General features: G+C 39.5%; 1 protein-coding gene across 2 annotated transcripts in view; it reads right to left on the bottom strand.

The window, feature by feature from the left end:
* Positions 1–23,168, bottom strand: part of LOC110316212 (phosphatidylcholine translocator ABCB4) — a 60,657-nt gene that overhangs the window by 21,449 nt on the left and 16,040 nt on the right. For both annotated transcript variants that reach the window (XM_021190322.2, XM_029535479.1), the window contains 13 exons: positions 22,356–22,480; positions 19,762–19,933; positions 17,244–17,357; positions 16,240–16,350; positions 15,912–16,037; positions 12,471–12,674; positions 11,878–12,048; positions 9,387–9,548; positions 5,509–5,679; positions 4,508–4,654; positions 2,989–3,093; positions 1,396–1,473; positions 66–149 (listed from right to left, as the gene is read on the bottom strand). In XM_021190322.2, the coding sequence (XP_021045981.1) occupies positions 66–149; positions 1,396–1,473; positions 2,989–3,093; positions 4,508–4,654; positions 5,509–5,679; positions 9,387–9,548; positions 11,878–12,048; positions 12,471–12,674; positions 15,912–16,037; positions 16,240–16,350; positions 17,244–17,357; positions 19,762–19,933; positions 22,356–22,480 (1,770 nt within the window). The remainder of the gene's footprint in view (positions 1–65; positions 150–1,395; positions 1,474–2,988; positions 3,094–4,507; positions 4,655–5,508; positions 5,680–9,386; positions 9,549–11,877; positions 12,049–12,470; positions 12,675–15,911; positions 16,038–16,239; positions 16,351–17,243; positions 17,358–19,761; positions 19,934–22,355; positions 22,481–23,168) is intronic.

The following is a 23,168-nucleotide window of genomic DNA, read 5'->3' as shown; positions in this document are numbered from 1 at the left end:
AGTTGACAGAGCAATGTCATGCTTGCTTTCTTAAGGAAAAGACTAGCAGAGCTGTGTCTTCTTACTCCTTGGACTTGCGCAGCATCTGTGGCGAGTCTTGTAGAAAGTGCACCAGTACTGTTTTTATGATCATCAAACCAGCTCATGTCCTGTGGGATAAAACACACCTTTAAATTAGCTCACAATTAAAACCAACAAAAACAAAGCACTCTCGAAGTACTTCAGTGAAGAGAGATATCTAAACTGACTGTGGGTATTGGAATTCAGGGGAGACCTTCTATACAGAGTGGGGGTCCAGACACAACCCTGAGCACCCCACTGCAGACACACTAGGCCACATGTCTTAACTATTCCCCATAAGAGAAAGGGGTCCTAGTCAGAGGGAAGAAATGGGTTCAGCTGCCAAGTCCACCCAAGGCTGGGCTCCTGTGGGTGCTCTATCTACCAAATTGTCACAGCTTGCACTTGTCACAACTTGTACTGTGGACACCTCTGCTCCCTAGGATGCCATTCTCACTGAGACAAGTATTTTATATATATATATATATATATATATATATATATATATATATATATATATATATATATATATATATATAAACTGTAAACAAGGAAATTAAATGTTGGATTCTTGCTATGCTTTTATTTTGTCTGCACAAGGATTTTAAAAGTATATCTTAGGTTTGATACTAATTATAAATATTTATTGGCAGTATTTTTTACTTTTATTTAAAGTTATTTCTCCCACATAGCAGGAGTTTGGAAGGTCTCCCAAAGAATTCATCAATTCAGACATGCTCAAACTCCGATGCCTTCCCTGTGCCCAGTGTGAACAGGGACACGACCAATTCAAGTCAACTGGCTCTCCTCAGAATCTGTTCTTTAAAGGTGGGACACATGTTTTTACTTTCTCATACAACCTACCCCAGAATATGAACTTACATAATAAGTAAAATTTCCAATAAATGAACAAGTGAATTAATGTGAAAACAGGCACAAGGCGAAACATAATTCAATTTCTAGCATTTGGGAAAACTTAATCGGAAGCTCGACTGTTGCAGATGAACATGGACGCTAGCAATCATCTCCTCAGAGGCACCCTGCAGTCTCCAAAGACTGGCCAGTGTCTGCAGAATCCAAAGATCAGAAACAAACACTGGAAATGACTGCACACATGGAGACAGATAGTTGCAGAATAAGCCAAAGAGCTCCTGAAATGTCTGCTCCCAGGAAAACCTTGAGAAGTCATGGGCTATTTCAGAACTCCAGTAACATGTAGGGCCCTAGTCATTCTTTGCCTGGAAGTCTTGGAGGGGAAATATGAGCACTGGCTTTTCAACAGCATCAGGCAGAGTCCTAAATCTAAACACTAGGCATCATCTACAATTCACTCACCTGCCTTAGCATTGCTTTAAAGGCCATGGACCGGAGCCTTGTGGTGAGGATCTCTCCAGCTTTCCCAAACGTGAAGCCCTAGGGGAGACAAAAAGACTCAGGACCCCTTTGCTTCTCATTAGTGTCCTGACACAACTACAGACACTCACATTTATTTTACTACTCAACCAATAAAAGCTAATTTGAAATGTAGTTGCTGCTGGGTCATTGTGAGGTTTGGAACTGTAACACTGAATGTCCCAGTTTGGCTTCTCTCCCATTTCAATAGCTTTCGAGGGCAGAATCTCAGTAACTAAGACACCGTGTTGAACCAGAATGTTTTTATGTGTTCCTAACACTTTGAATATAATTCAAAGTGCCTAGCTTCTAAATTCTGCAGTCACACTCCAGTTGCTGCGCAGTAGAAAGATGTCTTTCCTCTCAAACTCCAAATGAGCCCAAGGGCACAGCCCCACCTGCTCCGGGATGAGGCAACGATTAGGTTTCACTTCCATTCCAAGCCTTCGGGCCAGACAATCTCCCTCTCCCTAACAACTGTGCCCAAGCTGGAGAGTATCCAAGATATCCGGAGATGCCTTGCTTCTGGGGCGTGTGGGATGGTTGGGATCCAGTAATGCTATAAGCCGTGGTGCAGGCCGTGCAGAAACCTTGGGAGTATGCACTGCTGAACTCTAGCCTAAGCCAGAGATGGGTGTGTGGGGTGCAGCTGCCCCACAGGTTCCTTATTCAGGACAGGCCTGTCCTCACCTGCCTTTTCAGAAGGGCTGCTGTAGGCTACCCCATTGCTCCTTTATGTTTAGAGTTCCTCTTCCTGGTGAGCATGGGTTTGGAGTTGCATCAGATCTTTGAGGTGCTACTAGCATGGCAATGACTTCCAGATGAGAATTTCATCTTACAGTTGCCTCTGGCTCCATAGTAAAAAAAAAAGGAGCAGCATGTCGGGTGACTAGTTACATCCTGCGGGCACTCTGGATTGAGAAGTCTGTCATGTAACTGGATTGAACGTAGCTTGGTGAAAGCTTAATTAGGTAGAAAAGAAAACAGGCACCAAATTCCTGCTCTTGTTTGAGTCAGGATCTCACTGTGTCTCCCAGCCTTACCTGTAACTTGTGATCTTTCTGTCTCAGCTTCCAGAGTGCTGGGATTATAGATGTACACCACCGGCCTAGCTTTGGCCAGCTTATTTTCTGGTCAGGTCTATAGTATATGAATGTAAATGTATGATCTTTCTAATAGTTCATTAGTTAGGAAGGAGAAAGTTCAAAGTTACTTGTTATTGGGGAAAGTAACAACAAAGAGAATGTCACTGTACTGTGGTTTCTGTTGTTGTTGTTTTGGTTTGGTGTTTTATTTTGTTTTGTTTTTCAGTTTGCAACCAATGAGCCCAAGTCTCGTTCCATGATAGCGAGCATTTGCTGAAGATACACTCATAGTTTTCATGGTCAGTTTCCCAGTCAGTGAAGAAGGTTGCATGCTACCAAGTCTTGTCCCCACTAGATCCTCAACTCATCTCAATGTGATGATCTGGAAGTTTGGTTAGGTCTTTACTAATTTCTCTATTCATAGATTTGAAGAACAATTACCTCTGCTTACCTGAAGGAAGAAAGTAAAGAAGGAGAGGACTCCTAGGCCCAAGAAGACCAGCGAGAACATGTTACACTTTTGCTGCTTCACTGCGTCATCCCCAGGGCCGAAGATCTAGAAGAGAGCATAAAAACATGGGCGTCTGGATCTAGCCTGCTCAGTCCTACCCCAGATAGTGGCTTGAGGGTCACATTTGTGAAAGTAGATTTTGAATATGTGGCTTTTCCAAATTATGATAAAGTGCAACTAAGCATACCATTTTAACTCTTATTAAGTGTACAGACCAGGGGCATTACATATATGCATCTTGTCATACAGCCTCCATGATTCCCGACCCCCAGTTGCCAGCATGTTTTCACAATCCCAGTAGACATTTCCTTGCTTCCCCTCCTGCACTGGTGTCTTTGGAGATTATAGGTCATAACTAGGCTGAGCCCAGTAATGTGCCGTGACATGTCTCCTCCCCTTCCCCTGTCCCCTTCCATTCTGGGGGGCTCTCACTGATCATCCCTCTTTCCTCCATCACCATACACTGCTTTTAAAACACTCATTCACATCTGGCACATTATAAATCTGTATTTTTTGTTTCTGCCTTGTGTGTGTTAGCACAAAAGAAGTTGGCTTTTGTAGGCACAACTTAGTTTCTTTTGTGAACTGTCTTTCCAGTGCCTGGATTCTAAAAAATTGTACCTGTAACTTGAACTGCAAGAAAGCCAAGAATTGTCTTATATTGAAATTTAATAGGATCCAGAGGGTTGTTTTAAATTCTTCATTGTTTGTTTATGGTCTTAAGTATATCAATGCCCAACATCATGAGACTAATACATTTTAGCTTATTGGAGAAGAATTTGTTCTTATCCAATATGTTTCTCCAGTAATAATAGAGGGTAATAAAGGAGTTTACATAACATAAGGACTGACATTTTGAATAACTTTGTATACACATCAGTCAATAGATTTAATGATTGAATAGTATAGATTTTCTTTCTTAGTTGCAGACTTCTGCATACTGCAGAGAATTGCTAAAGCACTATGTTTTGAGGCTGTACAACTGGGAAGCCACTCTGAAATGCTCCCACTTGATTACCTATGTACTCTCGATCCTCAAACACTCTTTGAAACAGGTTTATTTTATTATCACCCACTTGTTCGATGTGGAGGCCAGACTGACTGGAAACCTAGACTTACAGGTAGGCTAGCATAGGAACTCACCTTCCACTCCATCCTGACCTCTCCAGGTTCACATCCTGTGAGCCAAGTGCCAGCCCTCCCCCAAAACAAGCAAGAACCATCTCCAGACATGGATTTCACCCATGTGATGGCGATTAGGGAGCTTTCTCCACTGCTCTTGTCCTTTGTAAGTTCACAAATATCGGAACAGGGTGCTTCAAAGGTAAGTCATTTTCTCTCATAATGAGTTTAACTTTAAAACAGAATTACTTAGGCTTAATTTAATTTAAAGCTACTTAACCCCAGAATTGGTGGGGCTGTTTCTGTTTTGGTCACTGTGAGATGTTTTTAAACTTACAGCTATCATCTCAGACAGGATGATGGAGAAAGCCGGCTGGAGGGCCCCATTGATAATGGCACAGACGGTTCCCACCACAAAGTAGGGCCACTCTGTCTTATTCAGTTTTAAGACCTTCAGAAAAGACACAGGTGGCACGTTTGCATCCTAGAACATAAAAAATACAGGATAAACAGCTAACACAAACATTTGGTGTTGCAGACAGAGAAAACAATGGCTACTACCCTCAAAAAGGTTTCAAACTAGGTACAATAAAAATATCCTGCCCTTGACTAGAGAATAAAGGTCAGTTGAGCATGAACCTTACACACAGGTGGATATTTCCATGGTGCAGGCAGCTGCTGTGCAGCTCTGGTCCACACGTGTGAGACACCAGCTCTGGCTATGGACAGCTCTGGGTCTGTGTGACAGTCATGGCTAGGCTATATGAGGTAACCTGTAGTTTTTTCATTGTAGTTATTCAAATGGGATGTCCCTGCCTCTCTAACAGTGATCCTATCAGCATCACAAGGCAATAGACACAAAGTACAGCTCCCATCTTCTCAATTCAGAGCAACTTCATGATCATTAACAAAAGGACATGAGCTCGTCCTCCTTCTTCTGCCCAGAGCTGCCAAATTAATCACCACCCCTTTTCCGTATCATCATATGCTGACAGCAGGACTCATTCTGGACTAGCTTTATTATTCAGGCACTAAAAATATTATACTTTATAAAATTATTTTTATAAAATATAAACATATTCACTATATGTAAATATAAACATTTGATATCAAAGTTAAACATCTCAGCACAAAGATTATATTTTGTCTGTTTTTCTCCTTTGGAAATTTATTTTTAATTGGCATTCATTTAATTCACTGTCAGATACATCAAAAAATTAGATTTTTTTCTTTAAAGTAGCATGTGACCCACTATAAGAGTCATGTGTTCTTCAGGGCTAAGGATTTCAACAGCAAAACTCTATGGTAAAGGCTTTACTGGCATGGGAAAAAACTTACAAGTTCATTGGTTTCTACATCCAGACTATTCTGATGTGAATGTTTAAGACTTTTCTTCGTAGAATTCCTAAATATGCGTGCTTTCCAGCCGTTTGGGGCCACGTCTCCAGCAGCCTTTTCACCACTTAGCTCAACTTCAAATTCTTCTGACAGGATCTGGCTTCCTGATGTCTGAATGACAAGATAAGACATTAAATAGTGTGTGTGTGTGTGTGTGTGTGTGTGTGTGTGTGTGCGCGCGCGCGCGCATGTGAATATGTCCACATGGATAAAATCTTGAAGTTTAGAATAATAAAGTAACTCTATTACATGTATCAAGATTTTTTTACAAAGTTGAATTAAAACTAGGTTGAGGTTTAAGATCAGGGACAGGACACTAAATTGAAAAATCCAGTGAATCCTCACGGGCAATGTGGCACCATCCTCCATCTCTCCAAGAGAACCAACAAGGGACTGGGAGGGCAAAACAAAAGTCAGAAGTAGGCATGTTGAGGGAGACAAGGGAGAGAGAAGCATGCACTGGTTCTGAGAACCACAGAACTGAGGTGACTTCAGTGCAAGCCATGTTCACTTAACAGGATAAGATCAAGGCCCAATCTGGTTAAATTTAGCAGCACTATGGCCAAGTAGTTTGTTATTTTCATTTAATCATACCAGGCCACCATTCAGTTTGAAAATGTACACATTTTCTTGGGAAAGAAGACCCAGAGAATTTGATACAGAGTTTAGAGCAAGTTGGTTGTCTCCCAGCCAGAATCCTTGTGTAGTATGAGGTCATTCTTATGGGTGAAACTGAAGTGGCACAGGGAGGGACAATGGGCTGTCTCACTCGAGACTCCTACTCCCATGTCATCATACTACCTTGCCAATAATCATGTTGAAATGAGAACTAAAGTGGATTTAAACTCCATTACCAGTTGCTGTGATACACAGGTCTGACAGGAGCTACTTAAGGGAGAAGGAAGGGCTTGAATTGGCTGGCAATTCCACATTCCAGTCCATTGTAGCCAAAGCTTGTGGAAGCAGCTACAGTGCAGTCACAATGAAGAAGCAGAAAGCAATAGCACTATGCCACTTCTGACTCTGGGATCCTCTGCCCACAGCTAAGATGGATCTTCCTACATCATTAATGAAATCAAGATAATTCCTTGCCTGATACAGCTGTCTCCTGAGCCAAAGCCTGACAAATACAGAGGTAGATGCTTGCAGCTAACCATGGAACTGAGCATGAGGTCCTCAATGGAGGAGTGAGAGAAAGGACTGAAGGAGCTGAAGGGGTTTGCAACCCCACAGGAAGAACAACAATATCAACCAACCAGACACCCCAGAACTCCCAGGAACTAAACCACCAACCAAGGAGTACATGTGGAGGGACTCATGGCTCCAACCACATATGTAGCAGAGGATGGCCTTGTCAATCATCAATGGGAGGAGAGGCCCTTGGTCCTGTGAAGGCTCAATGCCCCAGTGTAGGGGAATGCCAGGGAAGGAAGGTGGGAGTGGGTAGGGGAACACGCTCATAGAAGCAGGGTGTGAGGAAATGGGGTAGAGGGTTTTTGGGGTGGGGACTGGGAAAGGGGATAATAATATTTGAAATATAAATAAAGAAAATATTCAATTTTTTAAAAAAAGAAGATAATTCCTCATGGGCATGACCCAGAGGCTCATCTCCTTGTGGCTCTAGATTCTGTCAAGGTGACAATTAACACTGCCCATTATAATTTCATATATTTTAAAACAGTAAGTGATAAAGAGGTTATATAAAACTGAATTATAAAACTTTCTAACACCCTACTCTGTGAGTAATTTGAAAATTTCAGTAACTATTTTGTGTTGGATTCTTTAAAAAACAGTAATAGCTCAATGACATGTTATGCAAATAATAAATCCATCTTTTAAAAACCATCAGTGGCTTTCCAGTCTACTCAGACATTCATGTCATTTGTTTTTTTGGGGGGGGGATGTATATGTAAAACAAATATTAATGTATATGTTTTATTTGACATATATCATACATATTTATTGAGCTCAATGTGGTACTGTGTGTGTGTGTGTGTGTGTGTGTGTGTGTGTGTGTGTATGTTGTAAATGTATGTGTGGGAATGTGTGTGTGCCCAAGCAAACAAGGGAGTAAGGCCAGGGGACAACCTCAGATTTTGTTACTCAGGTACTGTCTACCTTTTGTCCCTTCCTCTTTTTGAAAGAGGGTCTGTTATTGGTCTGGAGTTCACCAAAAAAGCGACAACAGCTAACCAGCGTTCCTAAGGATTCACCTGTCCTTCCCAACAATGGGATTATGTGTGCATGCCATCATGGCTGGCTCTCTTTCTTGCCTGAGAACAAACTTAGGTCTTCATGCTTATAAGATAAGCACACTACCAGCTGAGCTACTGTCCCCAAACACCAGAGCACTTTTCAATATGTGTATATGCTCATCATTGCTCATAAGGATAATTGGCATATTGGTCACTTCAAACATTATCATTTTTATTAGGAAGACCCAAAGTGCTCTTCTTGTGCTGAGGAAGTGGCTCAGTGGTGGGATGTTTGCCTTGTATAAAAAAGGCCCTAGTTTCAATCCTTACAACTGAAAAAGAAATAGGCTCTCCCAGCTATTTTGAAGTACATAGCTCACTGTAGTCAGCCGTATTACCTACTGTGCTTCAGAGCATTAGTTATTTCTCCCCTTTGCCTGTGCCTCTCTGTACCTGTCAATCATCTTCTCCCTTACCCTCTCCAGGACTCCCTGGGCTCTAAAAACCATCACCCTGCTGTCTTCTTCTGTAAGAGTAACATCTTAGCTCACACATTTTAGTGCCAGGAAGGCATTTGTTTCTTAACTGTATAGCAATGGCTCACAGTAGGCTTGCTAATCCAAATGAAGGACTGATGCCCTCAGCAGGCTGGGACTTGTCAGAACTTAGGGATTTGAGGCTTTTTTTTTGGGGGGGTGGTTCAAGACAGGGTTTCTCTGTGTAGCCCTGGCTGTCCTGGAACTCACTCTATAGACCAGGCTGGCCTCGAACTCAGAAATCCACCTGCCTCTGCCTCCCGAGTGCTGGGATTAAAGGCGTGCGTCACTGCGCCCGGCTTTTGAGGCTATTTTTAAATTTGTGATTGCCCTAGCAGTGTTTAAAAAGATAACATAAATGTTGAAACAAGCTAATTATTCATCTCTAGAGAAACTAAGTTATAAGTTAGTTTCTAGAGAAAATAAGTTATACGAAACATATTTATTATAACTACTGCTGAGTAATTGAAATAATATTTCATGGAGTATAACTGGAATGTCAAGGGGGAAAATCTGAAATACATATGTATAAGCTTTTTACAATGCCAAAGTACACATAGTACACATAGTTTAAAGTTTATGAACAAGAGTCATAGGAAAGTTTTAGGTTACATATCCTTCCAGTTTGCTAAAGTGATAGTGCAAAATATGAGACAAACGTGATTTTTTAGTGAGAAGAGCAAGCAGTTTTTAAAACCAACTATTCACCTGCTAAAGCTACAAATGTGGCCACTGGAGCTATACCAGGTTTGTCTACAAAGCATTTATAAATTGTGCCCCTTCCCCAACCACTATAGATCTCTTTCTCCTTCCACTGGGAAGAACTTGTAATTTGGACACATTCCCTAGGGAATCAACAGTTATTGCTCTAATGAATGCACTGTGAGTTTTACATTTGCCTCTCTTCCCCTGAGCCCTTCACTCTTTCCCAGGTTCTGACTTAAGACTTCGGTTTTACCTAATTATAATGCCTCATCCCAGTCATGGTTTCCTTGTATACCATCATCTGTAATCTATTTTAATAACTTAAAGACTACCATATAAGCAACCCAGACAACAGAGAAAACTGTCTGTGATGTGCTTATACCTGCATGTTAACGAGTCTGCAGTAGATCCCTTCCTTCTTCATCAGCTCACTGTGACTTCCTTGTTCCACAATGACTCCATCCTCAAACCCAGCAATAACATCTGCATTCCGGACTGTAGACAATCGGTGAGCTATCACAATGGTGGTTCGGCCTTCTCTAGCCTAAAGAAGAAAAGGACAGATCTGTGGCACACTAGGATTGTGGCACTAATACACCAGCAAGGAGTAGGCACAATTAACCCTTGCGCAGATGCTGCTTGCAAGCAGTGGTGAGAAAGTGACACTCCATACTTCTGTGTACTTGAAGCACAGGTACCACTCCTTTTTTTTTTTTTTTTTTTTTAAAGACAGAAGTCACTTCTGAGTTCAGGACCAGACTGGTGGCCAACCCTTTCAATACGAGTGAAGATGATTCTGGAAGCCTATGGTGGTTTCCGATACTCAAGAAAGTTAAAGATTTGCCCTGATAAGTGTCTTCACATTTGTCTGATGAGCCCTAGCTCTGAGCTGTTCTGCTTACCAGAAACTCTGGCAGAAGCATTTTAGGGAGATCACTGGGAATTGACAGCCTCCTCCAAAACTCCATATTAACATAATTCCAATGGACTATAAGGCAGTAGTGTGGGTGTCTGAGGATAGTTCAAATTAGAACTCAAAGATCTTCAAAATCTTATTCTCTAGAGTAGGACTTTTAGACTCTTAGCCTTTTAAACTCTGCCCCACTTGGCTTTCATAAACACTGAAATCAGACCAGTCCTCTAAGTCATTCAGTGACCTCACATGTTGGTTTAATGGATTTAATGAACATTTGAACTGTGAGTTATATCCACCAAATTATTAATGTTATGTCAATTTCTGGCACTCATTAGCTTCATTTGACCAATAATCTCTTAAGATGAATACTTGTATCATAGACTCATCATAATTTAGCTTAATTGACCTAAGTAATTAGAATAATAATAACTAAAGAAGTAGGAATAATCTAAATTCTCATCAGTTGAAAATGGTTAACCAGATGTGGTATGTCCATACAATTGGAATCTCACTGAACCCTGTAAAGAATGAAGTTTGATGCCAATTACTACATCGGTAAAGCTTGAAAATTCTGTGCTATATGAAAAAGACAGTAACAAAGGCTAGCAAGATGACTCAGCAGGTAAGGGTGTTTGCGAGTCAAGCCTGGTGATATCATTGGATCCTGGGAACACATACGAAGGTGGAAGGAAAGCACTGACTCCATAAAGTTGTCTTCTGACCTCTGCACAAGTGCTGTGGCATGTGTACCATATATATGCATATATATGTTATATGTGTGATATATATCATATATATATCATGTACACATAACAACAGCAAAGTATGGTTATATCTATATGAAATGTCTAGAACCAGCAAAGCCACAGAGACAGAAGAATGTGCGCAGGGTTATTGAGAAATAGTCAACTAGTTTCTTTTGGGCAATGAACTATTTCTGGAATTAGATAGTACTGATGATTGCATAACCTGATGAGTCTACTAAATGCCATCAAATAATACATTTTAAAATGGATTTTTCTTTTGTTTTGTTAGGTGATTGTAATCCAGTTTTAATTTTATTTATTTCTAAATTTCAAATCTTTTAATGAAGAGTATTCATAATCACCCTAAAGAGCAGGTACATTACTTTGATACAATTTAATGTATCATTAACAATTAAATTTACAAATAATGATGCCATCATTACCACAAAATAGGTTATTATGAACTATTTTTAAACTAGAGCAGTGTTTAGGTAATCAGAGTTACGTGTGTGCACATATACATATATGTATTGCATTCATATATATATATGTATTTATATGTATTTACACATATACTTCAATATAAGTATTTGTCTTTTTACTGATTTAACAAAGAAAATCCACAAAGAAATAGATTAAAACTTAGAATGAAGGCTGGGCGTAGTGGCGCACTCCTTTAATCCCAGCACTCGGGAGGCAGAGGCAGGCAGATTTCTGAGTTCGAGGCCAGCCTGGTCTACAAAGTGAGTTCCAGGACAGACAGGGCTATATACAGAGAAACCCTGTCTCAAAACACCCCCCCCAAAAAAAACTTAGAATGAAATACAATACACCCAAGGAAAGGACAGCATGTCATCACTAAAACTTGTTGCATAAAAATACCTAAATTTATAAATTAATTTCTTCACATATTTTAGCATATTGTTATCATATAGAACCCATGTGTGCAAGAAAGAAAAAGAAAACACTGCATGGTTTGTCCCACAGGCCTGGGTCTAGGTTCACTGAACCATGGAGGAAGTCTGTGAAGATCATTGACCTCCCTCTGCGACAATATAACAGGTCACGAGAAAATCAATAAATCCTAAGAGACAACTCATCTGCCCTTTGAGTTTTATTTCTCAATCTAGATTCCCAAAGGACTGGGAAAAGTCTGCAAAAACAATTTGCTTCCCATCCCCCGCCCTGGGTGTTTACCCCTGGGTACTGACCTTGTCCAAAGCCGCCTGCACCTCAGCTTCACTTTCAGTGTCCAGGGCTGACGTGGCCTCGTCCAGCAGGAGGATCTTGGGGTTGCGGACCAGGGCCCGGGCAATGGCGATTCTCTGTTTCTGTCCCCCACTCAGCTGTGCCCCTCTATCACCAACCAGGGTGTCAAATTTCTAAACAGAAAACCCAGAACAGCTCTTGAAACTTGTTCATTCAATTTTATAGTGTTGGGGATCGATCTCAGACAGGACCTTGAATATGCTAATATACCACTGAGCTATAAGTCAGCCTTCTTAAAGTATTTTAAGTACAAAAGTATAGAGAGTTTTGTAGAAATAAATGAAGACAACTGAAACTTTGACTCTTGTAGTGTATCATGAAGTATAATAAATTAACACTGAATTGCAATAATTACCAAGACATGTCCTATATGTCTTTATGCTATTTACATATATAATATAGCCCGCAAGCCTTGTCTAAATAATTTAAGGGATTTGCCCAGTAAGGTTGAATATCATTGTAACCCAAAGCTTAGCTTTTGAAGCAAGAACTCGGTGCCTCGTGTTTCAGTTGTGATTTTTAAGGAAAACTTTACCTGGGGCAGTTTCATGATGAAGTCATAGGCATTGGCCTCCTTGACAGCTTTCTCAATCTCATCCATCGTTACGTTCCCACGGCCATAGCGGATATTTTCAGCGATCGTGGTAGAGAACAGTACGGGCTCTTGACTCACCACACCGATGACTTCCCTCAGACACCTGACGTTAAAGTTCCTGATGTCTTGCCCGTCAATGCTAATCTGAAAGAAAGAAGGATTTCCTGGTCAATATTCTAAGCAACCTGATTTCTAAGGCACAAGGGCTTTTTACTAGTATTGTGTTCATTCAAAGGTTAGAAATAAAAACTAAACAGTAATAAGCAGGAATAAAATAAAGCAACTATATTTTTCCTGATATATATATATGTATGTATATATGTATATATGTATATATGTATACACACATATACATATTTTTTTTCAAGAACAGATGATCAGAGACAGCTATATCAGGCTCCCATTGGCATATACTTCTCTGCATTTGGTGACTGTATATGGGATGGATGCCCAGGTGGGGCAGTCTCTGGATGGCCTTTCCTTCAGTATCTGCTCCACACTTGGTCTCTGTATTTGCTCCCATGAGTATTTTATTACCCTTTCTAAGATAGCTGTCTCCTGAGAGGTTCTGCCAGAGCCTGACATATACAGAGGCGGATGCTCGCAGCCAACCGTTGAACTGATCACAGGGTCCAAGTGGAGGAGCTAGAGAAAGGACTGAAGGAGCTGAGAGGGTTTGCAACCCCAATAGGAAGAACAAGAATATCAACCAACCAGAGTTCCCAGGGTCTAAACCACCAACCAAGGAGTACACTTGGAGGGGTGCATGGCTCCAGTCCTGTGTGTGTAGCAGAGGATGGCCTTGACGGGCATCAATGGAAGAAGAGGCCCTGGTCCCGTGAAGGCTTGATGCCCCAGTGTAGGGGAATGAGAGGGCGGGGAAGTGGGAGTGGGTGGGTGGGGGCACACCCTCACAGAAGCAGGAGAAGGGGGTATGGAATAGGGGTTTTCTGGGGGGGCGGTTGGGAAAGGGAATAACATTTGAGATGTAAATAAATAAAATATCCAAATTGGTTATCTAATATAAGAAAATTTGGATATAATAGTTAATTGTCTTAGTGCTTAAAAAATGACCCCAAGGCCTATGTCTACTCAGGGAAGCACTCTCTCCGGGGTGTAGCTTCCAGCCCCAGTTAGGTTTTAGACATGCCACTGTGTTTAATTTCCGATGATAAATTTAAGTTAAAATGTCCCCTTATCTAACTATCCCATGTATATCTAGATGACATTTTGGTGTTTTTCTATGCTTAACACACCATAATCTACTTAATCATTTCTTAACTTTTAGCCATTTGATATTTTCTTAATTGTTATAAAAGCAAAGAATCATTAAATTGAAAGACATGGTTTATGTTCCTATATTAATATCAATTGCTTTACTGTACATGACTAGTGCTTATGGGGTGTTTATTTCTTGATGAGCATAAGCTAAATAAATGACTCTTTATAAGTAATTTAATAATGAACATCTGCAGAAATATATAATACGTCTGCTTCATTGTACTTTGTTAGAACTGGGACCAGTTGCTCTCATAGGAACAGTTTATCTTTGTAATGCTTATCACTTTTTAATTAAGTTTGTTCTTTGGCAACTGAATACAGACATACCCCCACACACATACACACACATACAACACACATACACACACATAAACGCACATATACACACATACACACATACATATATACCCCCCACACATATAAACTCACATACAAATCCACATACATACATACTTACATACGCACTCACATACCCACAAACGCCCACATATAAGCACACACACACACACACACACACACACCACATACACAGAGCTTATTTTCACCCTCAACCTCTACCTTCCTCCCAGCAGTCAACTCTCCTCCTCTCTATAAATCCTTTCCCTAACTCATGTCTTTTTGCTGTGTTTTTTTTTTTTTTTTAAATCTACTGAGTTTAACCAACACCATCTAAGTGACTATGGGTTTGAAATATCTGTTAGAGCCCAGAGGCTCATGGGAGTAGGGTATAGAAGTAAAGAAATGATTACCCCTCTTCCAGTATCCACCACCATAGCTAATAATTTAAGCTAACTATTTCCAAAAATATGTATTTATCATTTCTTTTAAAAATTAATTAAGAATTTCATACTTTGTGTTTTGATACACCTACCACATTGTCTGAACTCCTCCCAGATACATGGCCCCCTCCACACCCTCCAACTCCGGGTCTTCATTTAAAATACCCACGGAATCCAACCTGTGTTGACTTCATACTCCTGGATGTTGTCATCCACTGGAATGTGGAAGGTCTACCAAGGCCCATAAAGAAAAATAACTCTCTATATTTATTCTCAAATCACAAGTAGGGTTGCTTTCATTAATTTCTTAAATACTAAACTGCTAAGTGATGTAGGAAGGCCCAGCACACTGTCGGTAGTTCCACAGAGAAAGTGGTCATGGACTGTAGAATGTAGCTGAGCATGATCCAGAGGGAGGCAGCAAGCAAACTTTCTCCGTGACTTCTGTTCCAAGCTCCTGCACGAGTTTCTGTTCTGACTCAATGATGGGCTGTAGCCTGTAAGTATAAGCCAAATAAACCCTTTTCTCTCCCAAGGGGCTTTTGGTTACAGTGTTTGTCAACGCAGCAGAAAGAAAGTTACGGCCATTTGTAAAGTTGTGTTTTACAGTTGTTGACTAACATTGGAAAAGTCAATGTCCTTAAGCTGGGACAACTGAAGAACATAAACTGTGAGTTAGTGTTGTTTACTTAGGATTTCATTAGTTATGATCATTGTTCTCTACATAAGAGAATATCCTTCTTTGGAAACGTATTCTGAAGTATTTGTCTGTTTAGAATGCATATACAGGAAAGGAGAATAAATCAAGTGGGTAAAAATGAAGGTAACGAGTGGAGCTATGTGAAGGGTATGTGTGTTCCCTGCAAGAAAGAACATTCTGACCTATTCTCATGCTCTATGTACCTTCCAGAGATTCAGATTTCTCTGTGCTACGCTGTTCTTTGATTTAGATGATCCAAAGCTAAAGAAAACGATCGTTTTGCTGAATTTAATTGCTGTTTTAAGATTCGTGGCTTCTATTACCAGGCTGTCAAGAATAACTATATAGAGTTTGTTTGGGCAAATCAAACTCAATGGGAGCAACCCTCGTAGTCTTTGGATAATAGAAGAATCCTTTCTAGCTTCTGTTGTTTTTCAAGGCTTCTACAGAAGGCATTTTCCCACCTGCCCAAAAAATACATGTTTTGGCCAGATTCATTGCAATATTGTATACTATTTCCAAAATCAGACTCACACACAGATTTATTTGTAAGGAAACAATTTCTAAGGGTCTACTTCTGGCCACCTTCCCGTGTTGGGGAACTTGGTTCTTCCCACTTACCGTACCCTCTGTGGGGTCGTAGAGCCTCTGCAGCAGCTGGACAGTTGTGCTTTTTCCACAGCCACTGTTGCCAACCAGGGCCACCGTCTGTCCGCTCTTCACCTTCAGGTTGAGGCCCTTCAAGATCTGCAGAGGAAAGCGAGGAAGAGAACACTTCACAACCATGCTCCAAGAAAGGAATAACTCAAGTCTATTTAGAGTTTGAAAAGAAGTATGACTTAAGAGTTTAACTCCAATAGGACAAAGTATATAAATATCAAAGGAATCAGACTCTATTGGGAAGGTCAGGGATCAGCTTAAGCTAGGAAACTAGTGTTGCTGACAGTACCTTGACATTAGCCCGAGATGGATAGGAAAAATGAACATCACTGAACTCCAAATTTCCTTTGATGCTGTCTGGTTTGTGTCCTCTCTCTGAAAAACTGTCAATTTTAGGATTCTAAATAAAACAAAATTCAATGACTATTTTATCAAATAAGCAATCGTATGTTTAAGGAATAGGGTTCATTAAATTCTAAACACAGAGCTCAGAGTATCATAATCCACTTCATGTGAGCAAACACACAGTGAACATGCGGAGTGTATACATGTGTGTGATTTACTAAAATTTTTCTGAAAATGCATAGGGAATATTCATTTTATTTCATGCAGCACTTTATTTCCAGTTTTTGACATATATTCATAAATTTTATAAATGGTCATTTATACATGTTTAGGCAAATAACAAAAACATGATTGGATAAGTGCAGTTATTTCTGCCTTTAGTGAAACTTACTTCTTCCTAAACAATAAACAAGAACATGGATTGAATGATGAGCACAGTATTACTTAGGAACCATGTATACTTCCAATACATTTAGAATTCTAAATTAGATCTACTTCTATAATTTCAATTTCCAACTTTGAATTTTACTGTGTAAATGCAATGGCATGATTTAATATGTAAATCTTTTAATTTTCAATGTAGTCAGTTCAATTTATTTAGTGTAGTTGATTTAATTTAGGGAGAAGAGCAGACCTCATAGCGAAGTTCACTGTTAATTTGTTCCTATACACAATTTATCTCCCTGCCCACTATACTGTATAGAAATCATAATCTGGTCAAATATATAAAGGAGGTAAACACAGGAAAGAAGCATCTTTAACCTGCACTATAGTGAAGGACTAATATAAACAGACTCAAGTGAAATCAGTGCTTTTATATTGCCAAATAAACTTGTAGAGTTTCCTGTTGTTACAGTGTATCTTCCTAAGTAACTTATACACTTGATTCAATACTTGATTATCAACACCACCATGACTCTCTCAGCTTTCAGACAATGAAAGACTTACATTATCAATAATGTCAAAGATCACATAGGCTGCTCCTCTTGCATTAGCAAAAGCATCAATACAGGGGGCAGCCTGCCCCACACTGAAAGCCCCAATGAGGATTGAGAAGAAGACCTGAGTGAAAGAGTTAGGAACCATTAGGAACAGAATATCATCATCTGAGTTAGAGCTTGCTTGAAATATAATATATGAAGCACTGAATTTAGGATTTATTGGACACTTAGTAACTTTTTTCTTATTGAGAAATAATATTTGTACATCTTTATTAAACACATTGTGATAATTGGATACATGTATATAATTAGTGTGATAAGACCCTTATCCTCTTGCTAAAAATAAATTGCTTCAGTAAAGAACAAAATTTATAAAACTAACACAGCATTTCATTATCTAAATGTGTTTATTTATATTTTATTTCCCTTTGTATGCATCAAAAATAAGTTTTGTTTAGTCTGCCAAACCATTTGTTATTTTTTCCCCTGATCACTTAGGTATTAGTCATAAAGACATCTGACTCCTACTTCATTAGCTCTGAAGCTAACACCACCAGAAAAATCATTCTCCTGTTAGAGTTTCATTCCGCTCTTTATCACTTTCTCTAACTCTGCAAGGAATTGCACAAAATGTTCAATAGGAAACATACAGATTTTGGCCTCATGTGGTTTTCCTTTAAAAGGCTAATATAGATTTATATATGGTTAGATGAACGGAAGTCTAACACTTCACTTTATATTTGAAAAACAGGGTGTCTTCCTGCAGTCCATGATGGTCTGGAACTCATTATAGCCTCTATTCTCCAGCCCCAGCCTCCTGTGTACTGGGATTAAAGGTGTGCATTACCTTTCCCAGACAGTTCATCCATTTATAGAACATAAAATTATAATCATTATATTACACAGCACACAAAACAACACATTTCACATCTGTTTCATTGGAACATAAACTGATGTATAAATCCAATACAGTTTCAGGAAACCAGATTTATAGAATATATATTAAGAAAGATATAGGAGAAGAGAAATTACTCCTTTCTCTCCAGGCATGGTAAAAACTTATATCTATGTTCTTTGAAATAACAGTGACATATGTGTTTACAAAACCCAAATGCCTTCAATTATCTATCTCTTATCTCAGGATCAATGAGAAAAAAATTCTTCATGGAAGTAGATGTTAAGGCATTATTGCAGTGAAGTCATAGAACTTTGTGTAGGGGGCTTGCCAGTTTCCCTTTATCTTGGAAGTTATTTTCTGCCCTCTGACACAGACATTCATGTACCAGGGCTACTACAAACATGGACAAATTCATCATGCAAGGTTAATGGTTAATGCCATCTTCCTTACTTATAAAACATCGGGAGGAAATGCGGAAGTGAAAACATGTGGTGAGCTGCCGACCAGAGAAGAATGGGAAGTCGGGAGACTCCGCTGTTACTGATACCCCCAACCTTCACCAACTTCAGGCCCTTGTAAGGCACACTGTGAGATTCAAGTTCCCACATGGAGAAAGTCTAAGGACCAAACAGAATGGCTAAGATTAAAAATTCAGGTGACAGCAGAATTTTCATTTTGAAAGAGTCAAGTACAACTTTTGGAACATGACCAATCCCAACATGGAAGATGGTCACAAAATGTCACTGGTTTATAGAAAAGATTACCAAAGATCTATGTATTATGACCTAAGTTTGGGAAGAGAAAAACATACATATCTGGAAACTACATACCAAAAAAAATATCACTACCAAGTATACATGGATTCTTAGAATGTAAGTAATTTAACTTTTAAAAGTTTTTATTTTAGTCATTAATATAATTCACATGCATTACTTTCACAATCATGCTATGAGTGTATCTACATTTTCATATAACCAGATGAACTAACATAGATTTTCTTTTCTATTTTAAAAAGCTTCATGATGTGTGAATTGAATGCTCTTTTACACAATGACCTATCTATAATAATAAATGTAAACTCTCCCCCTATAGCTAAACTCAACAAGAGAATATAGATATTCTCTTGTTGGGATATCCAACATATTATTCTAATCATGTTTCCCATTTCATTTCCCTTTGTGTGAATATGTATTTCTCCAGTGGTCAAACCACAAGTTATTATCTTGTCCTCACTCACCATTAGGACTTGACTTGATATTCTAGAACGCCAATTCTACCCACAGGACAGCAAAGACCAAACCTACAATCACAACTTTTTCTTCCAAAAGGTGAAAGGTGGGAAAGGAGTGGGCCAGGGATAGAGAGCTGGCTCAGGGTTAAGAATGCACAGTGTTCTCACAGTGACCTGAGTCTGGTTCCTTGTACCTATGGCAGGTGGCCCACAACCTTCCGTAACTCCAGCTCCAGGGGGAATCCTACACCTCTGGCTTCCATAGGCACCTTCTCTTATACTCTACCCTTCCACAAAAACCTTCAAATAATACTAAAAATAAATCTTAAAAAAATAAAGACAAGGTAGGTGCAGAACAATTCCAGATTTCTCATAATTATTAGCGGTATTACTTACTGTCATTGCATTCCCAATTGTATATTCTTTTGATATAACCAGAGTGGATCCATACCAGAAGGCCAGTGCATATGATGCATATATTAATAAGAAGGCAATGCCCATGGAAATGTTGGCTGAGATAGCCTTTTTAATTCCAATCTTTTTGGCATTTTCTAAATGTTTCTGATACCTACCAAAAAATGAAGAGGGACATGTTATAATGTGAATAACACTTTACAACCTGAGACATAATAACCCCCTACTCAGTACGGGGTTAAGGATAGAAGCCATGAAGGTAATAAAGTCTTGAGGAGTCCAGTGTCCTAGGAATTGACCTGGTTCAGGGTTAGTGCTCCGGAGAACAGACCTAAACCTGTTCCTGACTGACTTGGCTCATCTCCTTTGAACTCTACTGCACTAACTTGTGTTCCCATGGCTATCCCAGAATTGAAGCCTCAGTCCTGGGATGCAAAGAACCTTCCTGTCAGGATTAGGTAGAGGTAAAAACAAACAAACAAACAAGCAAAACCCCAAACCAACCCACCCAGGGGGCTATTCTATACTCCTTAGTGGTTATATTCTTAACTATTCTAGACTTGTTATTGGTTATATTCTTAACTACTCTAGACTCATTAGTGGTTATGTTCTTAACTGAGGCCCATGTTTTCCTCTCTTAGAAAAAAATGTCCCCATGTTATTCTTCTGGGTAAGGGACAAAAATTCCACATGTTCTTATATATAAGTCATGGGCTTCTTGCTTTGGTCTTTTAAAACTCAAGCTGTCATCACTTGCCAAGCTAGGTATAAGGCATAAAGTAGATCTCACCAGAGATATGGGTCTTTCTTCATTTTAAAAAAAAATTAGTTTCATTGTCTGAGATTTGGAGGAAAGAATTCTCCTAACTAATACCTGTTTATGAAGACAACATGAGAATGACATAATTATGAAGAGTAGTAAATATTCTGACAGGCACATAGTTGGCAAACTTGTATTCTTGTTCCTGTTATCCCCATCATACTAGAACACCACTTCCTCTAATATTTTATCCATCCTATTACCATCTTAATTTGGAATAAAATTTTAGTATTTGAATATTTTTAACTTATATTGCTGGCTTCCACAAATATGTACACACACACACACACACACACACACACACACACACACACATCTTCAGAATGATTTTAACAAATAATTTTTTTACATCAAATTAAATCAATTCTATTCCTCCATGCTAGAGTCAAACAGTGTAGAAATTTCAATCTTGACTCTAAAATTATGGCAAGAAACCATATGGGTTTATAATGAAACTGACGGGGGGGGAATCCCATATAAATTAGAGAATTTCTTTTTATCAGAACTCCCCAGCAACAGCACTGCACTTTAGTTAAACCAAATGGAGCATGGGATGCATCAGTTTTGCTTTCTTTTCAAATGTGTGCGGCCACACAGAAAGGCTTCTCTAACTGCCTCTCAGCACCCAGTTCTTTGGGGCACTTTCCTCCACTGTGAGTATTGCATTTGTGGAGGAGAGCTGTGTGTGAGGAGCAGCAGGCTGTGTGCCACATCCAACACTGATTACCGCTGGATGGCGGGGCTTCCAGGTACAGCAAGGTTGACATGTGCCCCACTGTGACACAGCGCTCCAGTGAGAGTGGGCATGCTGTAATTACCTTCGTTGGGGAAGGGAGCGGCATGACTACACCGACATCCTGAGGTCCAACTGAGGGTTAGTGTGGTCTGTCTGTCTGTGTGGACTATTGTGTACACGAAGCAGCAGTGAGAAAGAAAAAAAAAAAAGAAGAAGAAGTTAGAGAACTAGAAACATGTTGGCTTTGAAGAGGGGTGAAGAACAGAAAAATAGAAAATGAAACGGAAGGGATCGAAGAAGCTTTGCACTGGAAACTTTGTAGAGAATTTTCAGAGACTGTATTTTGGAAAATTGTGGGTATCAAAAATCTCACATATAGAGAAGATGTTTATGTGGGGTCATATTTCAATTATATCAGGGAAAATTATTTGAATGAGAAAGTTGCTGATTTATATACATGTTTATTCCCAAACTCACTGAGATATACATACTACATGCATAGCCTTTTCTCAATTCTCTCTCAATGAGGTTGCTTCTGTTTGTGCTGTTGTGTGGTTTAAGCATTTGTCCACATCCTCAAGCACATGACCATGGAGAAGACCTTCTGGCATTGAGGCAGAAAGGCAGGTGGGAAGCTGTGTATTGTTCTTATAGAGACCCACACGGTCCCACAGAAAATCCTGCATTGTGACTAGGAAATTCACGTCTCGGGTTTTCTCTTCTGTGTTCTGGTTTGGAACCCTCTACGTTTCCTTTTAAGCATTTAAAAACATTTTTCTGACAGGTAAGTCCCTAGGGATCATCAGGCCTCTAATGGAATTTGTAGAACAGGTAATGTTGAGAGCCACAAGTCAGAACCTGAGGAGCCAGAGCCAGCAGCAGCAGTCAATGGTGCTAGTAGCATGTGGGGGAGGGGTCACTATTAGGAGAAGAGAGAGTGGCAAACACAAACCACGAAAGAATGAATGAAACCATATAAATGTGGATTCTCTGAACCACCAGATAGAGGAACTTCCTGACCTTTCGAGCTCTTTGTTCTGGCCCCCGAAAGCTATCACCGTCCTGATGGCTCCCAGAGCCTCTTCAGCCACGGCACCTGCTTTTGCGTATGCAGCTAGTTCTTTGTCACTAAACGTTGAGAGTATCTGTGCAGAAGAGAAACAATCATGATGTTTGCATCAAGAGAAAGGGTAAAAGGCAGTCCGCACAAAGCTTTAATGCCCATTTTCCCATCTGAACGTGCAGCTTTCCATCTATAAAAACCTAGTCTCAATGCTCACCTCCTATAAAGGCTAGATCTGAGCTACCAGAGTCACCAGAGAAAGGAAAACCAGACATAAATCTGCAAGTAGTATATTTGAATTATGTCAAATTCCACCTCTCTCATAGCTTTTCTCTGTTAACTTTGAACTTGGATAAAATAAAACCTTAAAGGATTAATTATACTTTTCCTTTATCATGTCATAATCTATTGTGTGTGTAACATGTGCATATATTCATGTATGTTAAAGTACATGTGTGTAAAAAGAATATTAATAGTAAACATTTTTAATACTACATTTTACTCCAAGTTGAGCATCTACACTTCTTAAAGATCGTCTCTCAGTGGCCTAGAACTCACTAGTTAGGCTAGATTAGTTCAACAGAGATCCCCAGGGACCTGCCTACCTCTGCCTCCCCAACACTGAGTTTATAAACTTGGAGCATCAAACCTGGGGATTTTTCAGAATTTGGATTTTGGAACTCTAACTCAAATCTTCATTCCTTTTTTTTTTTTTTTTTTTTTTTTTTGTTTTTTATTTTTTTTTTTTTTTTTTTTTTTTTGTGGATATA

This window comes from Mus pahari, chromosome 2 (assembly GCF_900095145.1).
Source record: "Mus pahari chromosome 2, PAHARI_EIJ_v1.1, whole genome shotgun sequence".
In the NCBI taxonomy this organism is placed as follows: domain Eukaryota; kingdom Metazoa; phylum Chordata; class Mammalia; order Rodentia; family Muridae; genus Mus; species Mus pahari.
The sequence above is the reverse complement of the archived record's forward strand: the minus strand, read 5'-3'. Positions and strand labels throughout refer to the sequence as shown.